Raw genomic sequence first — 10,030 nt, 5'->3', positions numbered from 1 at the left:
CCCATTTATAACCTGTAATATGACCTCTTTTTGACTGTCCTGTGTATATGATCCTCAGGAAATATTTTGGCTTTTGAAAGCCTGCAGGAGCCAAGGTGCTATACGTGAACAAACAAATGACCATCTGAAACGGGTAAAAGCAGCCACGCTGAGTAAGGGTTATGTCCCCACATACAACTTGTTTGATCTTAATTAGCAATGAGAAATGAATGCTGACAATATTAACCACTTAATAAAGTCCTTTTGAACAGCTGTAAATCTACAAATTATAACAGAAGTCCTTGGTGTAATTTAGACGAATAAGACCTAGATTAGCAACTATTATGTTTTTGGTAGAAACGGACAGGCTTCATATTAAAAGATTTGTATCTTCAACAGTGACTCATTAAAAAAAAAAAAGCCTCCATCTCATCCAGTTTATGACTTTCCCAGATAACTAATAAAGAAAGGTAACAAGTGACACTGTGGGCTGCCTTGGGTTATTTTTTGTGGAACATCCCACCACTGCTAGCCCTGTAGCACGGTACAGGTACAGCATGCAGGGTACAGTATACAACACCAAGCCGCTCGCTTTTTCTGAGAAGAGTGTTTTAATGATCAAGCCACAAGCTTTAATCAATCCGCAATACGTGAAGAATAAATATCAGCGTAGTGGCACTTTTAACAGCTGGGACTTGGAAGGTCTATGAAAATATTACTTGCATATCATTTGCACAGTAGTAGTTGCAACAAAACCCACTATCTTTTACAACTGTGATAAAGATAGGACATACAGTAACAGGTTTTGTCCAGCATCCATGGTTTTATTTACTAAAGCTAGTCAACCATGGCAATAGGGTGACCTTGACATATGGCACTTGGTTATGTCCCATCCAGCTACAGAAACTTAAGACCTTCTATAATAATAGAGATGAACAGAGTTGTTATTCTTTGGAAACTTATAGTATTCATTTACCAGGAGAAAAGAAAAAACAAACAAACAAACAAAGAAAAACCACCCTGCAGTTGCATAAAGTACTTCACTAACAAAGGAAGAGAGAATTTCACCAAACAAAGTACATTTGATGGACGCTAGACAGAACATGTCACATGCTATGCCATGCATCTAGCAATGATCACAAAAGCTTTATAAGCAAATACTTCGAATACTCAAAGCAATCCTGTCTGAAAATATCCATACACATTTATTCAAGCAGATCTCCAAAATACATTAATCCTCTGCTGACAGCTGCTTTGGAGTCTAGGCATAATCAACATGAGAGTGAGCACATTTTCAACCGGCTCCTGCATGACCCAGTGTTTTTTCTTCTCCTTAGTCTTCTGCATGCTTGGTGTAAGCCTCATCACACTAATACATCTGCAAGAAACCTAAAGCTTCTCACTGCAGCCATTTTATCATTCACATTCTGCCAGGGTATTCACAATCTAACATAGGATCCCTTTCCCCCACATAAATTGAGGCGATCGTATAATTTATTTTTATAATGCACTTCGTTGCTCTTCCCTTAAGAATACTGAGCTATTTGAATCTTAAGCCAATACAGTTCATGCTTCCTGTCTTTATTTCAAAGACCTCATATTGAGAGCCGCATGGTTCAAATACTTCAGTGCAAGTCATGAGACCAGTAATAAAGTACAGAATGCCTAACTTTGAATGTAACCATTACATCTCAGTAACTAAATATTGCATGGTGTAGTCACAGCCTCCACTATGGTAAACCCTTGGAATGCCACACCTGTAAACTGACAGGCACAGAGCATATATTGTAAGAGGATTATTTTATTGCCATCCCCTTCTAAGGGAAAAAGGAAGTTACTGAAGTCTACTGAATGAAGGATGCATGGTTTTAGCTCCTGTACGCCCCAGTGAAAGCTCCCAATATTTTGTTGCTACTGCCCTACTGTCAGGGTACAAGTTAACAAAGTTAATGAATGAATTCTTTTTCTCCCCTGAAAACCTGCAATACTTGTCTGCTAAGGCAGGTGGAAGGGGAGGAGAAGGGAAAGACAGCTGTATAAAGAATTTCACTAATGAATAAAACCAGGCAATTAATTTAAAGAGGGGAAGAACCACCATTGACTGGAGTTTCAGGTATTGCTCAAAAGTTAAGACCAGATTCTCTCTACAGATGGCACTCAGGAATATCATCTGGAAATAGCCAGTTCTGGCAGCCACCTCCCTCCATCAGTCACAAGGAGCTCCTTAGCTGTCATCATTAACTTTTAGCCATAATGTCCATCCAACGCTCCCTGTAGATGGTGCGATGAAGCAGCACATCCCTTATGAACCTCAGGCAAACGGAAAATGGAACTAACATTTCTCACGTTACTTTCAATGCTTGAACTGTGTTTGGTTCCTGGCTTGGAGCAGGTAAGAAGGGACTGAACCACGAAGGAAGGGGAGAAGAAACAAGATGGAGACTGCCTGTCTCATTTCCACACTCTGTTTTGTCTGGGCTTTTTTAAACTACTTAGGCAATCCTGCAAGTCACAGCTGTTACCTCTGCCACTCCTGATGAGTCACCTATGAATGCACAACTCTGGACAAGACAGTATTTGCAGCTGCCTGAAATTACAGCTGGAGAGACACAGACAGCGACACATCTTGCCTGCTGTCACTAGAGGGTGCGCTCTCCAGACCGACGGGACCAAGGACCTGCAGCAGCTGCCCTGGGGCTGAGCGAGATGCCCAGGCACCAGCTCCGTGCTGGCCCAGACACACTGGAGGCAGCAGCAGCTCGTCAGCACGTAGCCGTCATACCCAGACACCCTGTCTGGCTGGAAATGTGCTGCAGCAAGTGCTTCTCCCGTCAGCTGGCTCAGCTCTCTCAGCTCCTACAGCAATGAGGTAATGTGCAAAGGAGGAGCTTGAAAGGCTCCAAGGAAAAAAATGCCTCCAAAAGGGAGATGCGTAGGCAGCGTACCCTAAATCTAACATAAGAAAACAGAAACCAGGTAGACAGAAGAGTTGTTACACTTAGATAAGGAAGAGGTGGGGAGCAGAGACCACACAGGAAGATAGAAGTTAACACTGCACAGAATTGGAGGCCAAAAATTAGATGCTTCCAGTTTATACAGAAAAAAAAAGTGTAAATTGATTGGAAATTGTAAGATTATTCAGTCCATTTTTTTTAAAACTTGGTAGGACTGGCCTTTGTAGACAGCTAAAAGCAGCAGCAGCTATGTCACCAACTGAGAAAGGAAGGAAAGGAGACAGGGTTATCAATTTTGCAGCTTCTCATTTTGTTTAATACAAGATGGTAAGAAAGGAAAAATATATCCAGGCAGATTAGCCGCCAGAACTTCCAACCAGGGGATACCAAGAAGCACTAACATAAGGGGTGGGGGACAAGCTAAGATGGATCATGGGTAAGATAAGCTCCTGTAAATGGAGTTGCACACTGAGAGAGAAAAAAAATGTTGAAGAGAGAAGAAAACACCTTTTATCTTCCATTATTCCTTTTGATAAATGTTTCAAATGAATGCTGTAAACTTACCGGCTTTAAAGCTGAGTTCATCTTGCTCTTGGCCCTCATAGTCATAGAGGGCACGTACTCTCACCTCCATTGCAGGAGAGGTATCTTCATCAAATGGATTGGTATCTCCATTTGCATCAGTGGAAGAAAAGGGATTGTTGGACTCTTCATCAGACCAATCTGTAGGATAGCTTTGGTTCTTTTCGTAGCTGCTAACACTAAAAACAAATGCAAAGTTATTCTGTGTGCTTTTAAAATAGGAGACTAGAAATGCCCCTAAGGTATCTGTTCCCTTAGCTAAGCTTAAGCTCATAGGTTAGGCCTGGTTTTGAAATTGTATTTCTGATGCTGGCTATGTCTTATTCAAAATAAATTAGTCTTACAACACAAAGTTAAAGAAAGAGGAAGAAAAAACAACCAACCAAACAAGAGAAAAAAAAAGCACAACCTCCCCACAAACCCCAAAACTTCTCTAACAAGAAACCTGTACAATCCATGAATGAGATATCAAAATTTGACAATTATTTACTCTAGAAAGGTTAAAAAAAAATGGAGGTAGCAGATTAGAAGAATTATCTGTTTAAGATAAGACATTTAAATTGCTCGCCAAAGCTACCTCCCACCTATGCAATAGCTTTTCACTCCTGCACATTACAATCTACCAGTAAAGAAATCTTGTTCTAAAGCAACAACTAGGTCATTTGAAGAAAAAAGTTCCCAGTTGAGCATGCACATGCCATTCAAGACAACAGTATGACATCCCTAGCTGGGTATACTAAAGCAACAGGCAGCTGTGTGAGAAGGTCCTAAATCAAAAGAAAGCAATAGTAAAAGCAGACTTATTCAGGGAGAACACAGAGCAGCAAAACTCCAGTAGCAGTTACACTAGAAAAAAAAAAAGTTGTCAGTTTTTACTTTTGAAAGGACTGGTAAAGGAAGGGGGAGAAGAAAAGCAACAGCAATTCTGTTAGCAACTGCAGACAACCCTGGTAGTTTCGAACCAAAGAAGATAAAGGAACAGATATGGCATCTGTTAGAAAAGACAAGGTTGGTTACAGAGTTGCTTACAAAACCTCTCAAAAGGACTTCATGCACTGACCAGCATAGTGTTACAGAAACCCAAAATTGAAAACCCTGGATAGAAAAAGTGCAAGTGTGAAAACAATTAACAAACAACATTTCACCAACTTTTTGATTTTATTGTCCTCCTTTTCACTGACAGTACTTCCAGTATCTTCTTCATCTTCAAAGGGATTGTAACTTGATTGTACTGACTGCACTGTGTTACTCGGGACACTAAGACTGCTAATTTGGAAAAGAAAAAGCATTATGGTGACCCTATCTGTTCAGAGTCAGAACACTGTCATTAGTGTCCCGATAAGCAAGTTTCTTAGCAGATCCCTTTTCCAGAAAAAAAAAAATCAATCAAGTGTAACATAAAATCCAAAAAGGTTTTACAAATCTCACACGAGTATGATAACATTCCTCTAAAGTTAAAAACTCCTAATGTTTTGTAGCTCTTAATTTTCTTTATTTCCACAGTAAAAGGCAGTGCTACTTCTTCCACACAACTTTATTCTTTCCTAATGATGATGATGATGATAATCATCTTGCATTAATGATATCTGGAATTCTCAAGTGACCAAACATTTTGAAGACTGAAACTTCAAGATATATATAACTGTCATTTCTAGATATGGGAAGATAGCAATGACTAACTACCAGATTAACTAGAGTCAGTTTCTCATAAAGTTTGGCCTCTTGTAATTCCGAGATGAAAGGAAAATGTAAAATAGAGAATAATTCCCCAAATATTTAGTTAGCTGCAGAAATAAATCACTTCCAAAATGCTCACAGATAAGCAAAATGCAGTTGGACAGTGACTTTTTGCTCCCGTATAGCTTAATGCACTTGAAGATAAAAATCCTATTCTTTTAGTCTTTTCAGACAGGAAAAAATACCTGCTATGTTTGTTGGGCTGTGAAACCTGATCTCCTGTTTGATTAATACCAGTCAGAGTCACTCCATCAGAAGCCTTCTTCTTTTCTCTTCTACTGAGAGTACGATTCAGATCTGCAGACCACTCCTATAAATGAATGTAAAAGTGGCTAAGAAGTTTAATTAAGCACATGATTTTCATATTAATTTTCAAATTGGGTTATGGAACATACATTTAGATACACTATATAACTATATAAAGCACTGTTAGAAAAATAAGCTATTCTAGGTTTTTCCCCCTCACAGTTATAGTCTATTCCCTATCCTAGTAATGCAAAGAGCTCTCTCTGTGCCACCCATGGAATCTGAAGGATGCCTGTATTTCCCCTGCTTAATATTCCAAACAGCTTGAAAAGACTTAATACCAAACATCTGGCAGACAACTGGAGAAACCAAAGGCATCGGCCAGTGCAGCTCTGCACTAAAAAGGCTTACTGTTTTAAATAATACAAACAGGGCACATTTGATTTTAAAGAGTAAACTTAAGTTAAAGTTTAAAAGTTTAATTTGCTTTGAAAAGGTATGACAATCTACTTACTCCTCAGAAAGTGCTCCAAGAATGACCTATTGCACATTCCTTCTCCTGCCCCTGAAATTTGAGTCCCTAAGGTATTGTTCTCTAGATTTATAGATTTCTTGTCCCTAAAAGCCATCCAGAAGAGATAAGGCTCAAGCCAACACAACTGGCAGGCCTTATGTCGTCATTTGCGCAGTATCCGTTCCTGATGCTCTGCATTAGTCAGAAGCTTCAGCAGGCAGATGGACAGGCAAGCTAATGAGAGCTAAACACAATTGATAGAGTCAAACTAAACTGCATGTTGATATAAAGAAGGAATTAGAGGACAAATTGGATGTAACCAACTATTCCAAGTCAAAACATATTTAATTTCAGAAGCCTTATTAAAAGTGGGAAAGAAAAATAATAATAAAAAGATACCACATATCAAGAGATGCATTCCTAAATGGAAAAAAAAAAAAAAAAGGGGGGGAAGACAGATATTTGAAAATAAAAAGTTTTTGCAAGCTGGTATTACAACTGGTTTACACATATAGCACGGTCAGTCTTAAGTGATTTCTGATCAGATTTCAGAGGTATCCCATTATTTTAACTTTGTACAAATATATATTGGATTTCTGAGTTACCATAATTTAAAGACCACTGACCTAAGCATATTTGCAGTTTATAATGCAATTTCAGATTCATTTGATCATGACATTTTTACTTACGTCAACCTTGGAGCATGTAAAGGAGAGAGATACTTGATTAGAAAAACAGTAATGACAAAACTTCATTTGTTGTTTTAATGCTTATGGAAAAGGACGGCATTTCTCACACAGAAGTTAACAGAAGTTCAGTGCTTCGGACAGAGAAGCTTGAGAGCACTATTTTTATCTTTAATTTTTCCCCCATCTCCAACCCTTCAAATCTAACTGCTTAGGTCAAAAAACAAGCTCCTCACCCTAAGCAGGTGAAGTTTTAATGTAACGTTAATAAGGGAGTACTGAAGACTCCATCAAGTGATGTTCCTATTCCATTAATTTAATGCCCAGAATGTACTTCAACTAATTCCATTAATCTGGTGAGACAAACTCATCCCAATTAGAGCCATGCAATACTCTAATATACTCTAAAAAACAGGCCCTTTTAAATGTATATATATTTTTAAAGGATTTAAGTATTCAGTTGAATTTCATTCCTTTCTACGCTGCAAGTTGAATCTCCTTGCTGTCATCAGGTACTTAAAGTCTGACACCAAAAGACAGGAGTAAAACATGCAAGGTATCATACATACGGGTCAAAAGCGTATCAACTGAGGCATACCTCACTAATGACTTCAGCAATGACTAACTACAAGCATCATTAGAAAGCATTTTGTTTCAGTATCGTTTGATAAAATCTCCAAAAATAGCGAGTGGGAGAGCCCAAAGGAAATTAACGGCAGATATGGTTTGTAAAAACAAACAAAAATCATTGCTAAAAGTTTGAATGAGAGTTACGTCAGGAAGTAGTATGACAAAAAGCAGAGAGAACAAAATGCAAAGAAAACAACATGCATAACAATACATTAACCTGGGATTTATGTACTACGTCCTTACCTCAAACTGAGGCCAATTCATTGACATCCCGGGACCCTGATTAGCTCTAAACCACCGCAAATCTTCAACAGCGTCTGCTGTTTTGATGTTCTGTTCCAGTTCACGGTAGATATTTTTGTAACTACAAAGAAAATTTGTCTTCCAATTCAGTATACCAATTTGAAACACAGAAATCCACTAGTCAGATTAAAATACCGAACATTTACAACAGCATTGAAAACAACTGCAGCAAGACAGACCTTATAAATTTCTGTACAAGATACCTGCTACCTCCATGCTGAAAGAGTAGACTAAGATTTACATTTTAAAAACTGCAAGACTGGCATTCAGAAATCTAAAGTCACACATAAATCCTACATTTAACGACATCTTAAGTTGCTTTACATAAGAATCAGAATTCTAAAGTCTTCTGTATTTTAATTTTAATAAGTTCCACAAAGTTTTCCTAAAATACTGTAGGAATTGTTTTCATGAGAAGTTCACAGTATTCTATAACAACTCACATCTTAACCTAACAAGTAGTATGTGATGAATTATAAGCAATCAGTAAAATACACAACTCAGATTTGAAGTTAAATAGGTAAAGAATTTTCTTCCTCAACAGATATAATACCTACCAGCTGCTTTTACTGTTTTAGGAATTCTATGTTATTGTCTGTATTACTTATAGAAAATATTAAGTAATATATTTTAAAAAATCTTGCTGCTTTAATTATCTTTTAGTCTAACTGTTCTCAACTGAACCTGAAGCATGACAAATATAGATAAAGCATTTTATGGAAGTAAAGCTATGCTGCAGATATCACTTTGATTTCCTCATCCCAGATCAGGCAAAAGATATTTTTCCAAAACTCTATAGACTGTGACCACAAACACAACTGTTTGATACCAAAAGGATGAAAACAGTAACTTGAAACCCACAGAGTTCACAGAGAGCTCTATACAATGGCCATTAGGTCTGAAAACAGAACAGAAAACAGAACTCTATCTTCTAGCTAGGAAACACTAGGAAATACTTCTAGATCAAATTATACAAAATTTGGAATCAAAACTCACTAATGCTACACCATGAAGGAGTCCAACTTTCTCAAAATATCTCCAAATTTATAGGTTTTGACATATTATTCAACCATTTTCACATACAGTATTTTTTCCACACTTGTGAATGTATTTAAGCAATTGAGAGGCATACATTTGAAAAAAGGAATATATTGTTTTAAATTACTCCCTATGTATCAGTTAAATCAACAATAAACTGGAGGAGATTATATCCTCAGAAAATAGATCTGCGCTATTATTTGGACCATTGTCTTCAATATTTATCTTATTTAAGCAAGCTTTTCTTTTGGGAAATTGTTCTACACTTTTTACCTTTATATATTGAAAAAGAGGTAAGAAAATAGACCGGTTATGGTTTTATTATCCCTAATTTTACAATAATTGTTTTTTTTTCTCTTGCTTCCACTTTATTAATACACCATAAAACCATTCCGAAACCTAGTATCTTAGGAGCAAATCATTATATTTTAAGTTTTCTCACCTTTACTTTTAAAGTTAACTATTTCTCATTTATCTTCTTCTTTCAACCTGACTGAAATGAGTTCACATGGGCAGCAATCCTAACCAGCTATCTACTCTGAGTGAGGAAAAGGCTCTGCCTTCCACGGTAGATCCATGAGAGCTTTGAAGCAACCTAGAATAACAACAGTGCTGCTAAAACAAGTGGTCTTGCCCCTTTTTGCCTTCCTGTTGCCTGCTACGTACTTGTTCTTGCCCCTAGGCCATCTCTTTCCCTTGTGCCAGCACTAGCTTTTATGTGATTGCACAGCAAGTCAACCAGGGAACTGATGTGGGTTAAAAACTCATGGGATTCTTCCTGCCCTTGGTTACCTTGATGAGCTTCTCTATTTATACTGGACCAGCACAAGGAGGACGAGAAGTGAATAGCCAGGAACACATTTTTATTCTTTTTCCTCCTTTCAGTTGTTGTGCTGGCTAAAGTGCATATGAAATTCTGCTGTTTGAAGCAAGATGTAAAACCACCTTAGAGAGCTTCACAGAACCTGCTGTAAGCATTAAGGAGTTCTAGTCTGAGCTCCTAAGGAGATGGAGAAGTTTTGACATCTTAGAAGGTGGTAAAGAGAGTCCAGTCAGAGAAACCATACATATTTGCTGGAGCAGGGCGGTTGGACTAGATGATCTCCAAAGATCCCTTCCAACCCCAACCATTCTGTGATTCTGTGATATTATTTATTTAAAAAAAAAAAAAAAACACTTTAAAATAAAGAAGGATAAGGGTTCATTGATGGTGGACCAATGAATCTTAGGGATCTTTAACAGTTTACTTCCACTAAAATAATTCCTGTACTACTTTAGACTCAGCTCTAACATTTTAGCAACAGATAGGGTTAATCCTGATTTGCAAGAAGTCTATTAAAAACATAGTAAATGAGAGATTC

The 10,030-nt window shown here is 37.6% G+C and overlaps 1 protein-coding gene across 2 annotated transcripts in view; it reads right to left on the bottom strand.

Annotated features, from left to right (window-relative positions):
• Nucleotides 1-3,457: 3,457 nt before the first annotated feature.
• Nucleotides 3,458-10,030, bottom strand: part of PACSIN2 (protein kinase C and casein kinase substrate in neurons 2) — a 52,351-nt gene continuing 45,778 nt past the window's right edge. Inside the window, exons 7-10 of one of the 2 annotated variants that reach the window (XM_088525630.1) lie at nucleotides 7,572-7,692; nucleotides 5,438-5,562; nucleotides 4,665-4,781; nucleotides 3,458-3,694 (exon numbers count right to left, since the gene is read on the bottom strand). In XM_088525630.1, the coding sequence (XP_088381756.1) occupies nucleotides 3,475-3,694; nucleotides 4,665-4,781; nucleotides 5,438-5,562; nucleotides 7,572-7,692 (583 nt within the window). In that variant the 3' untranslated portion in view covers nucleotides 3,458-3,474. The remainder of the gene's footprint in view (nucleotides 3,695-4,664; nucleotides 4,782-5,437; nucleotides 5,563-7,571; nucleotides 7,693-10,030) is intronic. The other variant, XM_088525631.1, reaches the window with a different exon arrangement.

The sequence above is a fragment of the Tinamus guttatus genome, unplaced genomic scaffold (genome assembly GCF_059628265.1).
Source record: "Tinamus guttatus ecotype Peru unplaced genomic scaffold, ASM5962826v1 Tinamus_guttatus_pri_ptg000229l, whole genome shotgun sequence".
Classification (NCBI taxonomy): domain Eukaryota; kingdom Metazoa; phylum Chordata; class Aves; order Tinamiformes; family Tinamidae; genus Tinamus; species Tinamus guttatus.
The sequence above is the reverse complement of the archived record's forward strand: the minus strand, read 5'-3'. Positions and strand labels throughout refer to the sequence as shown.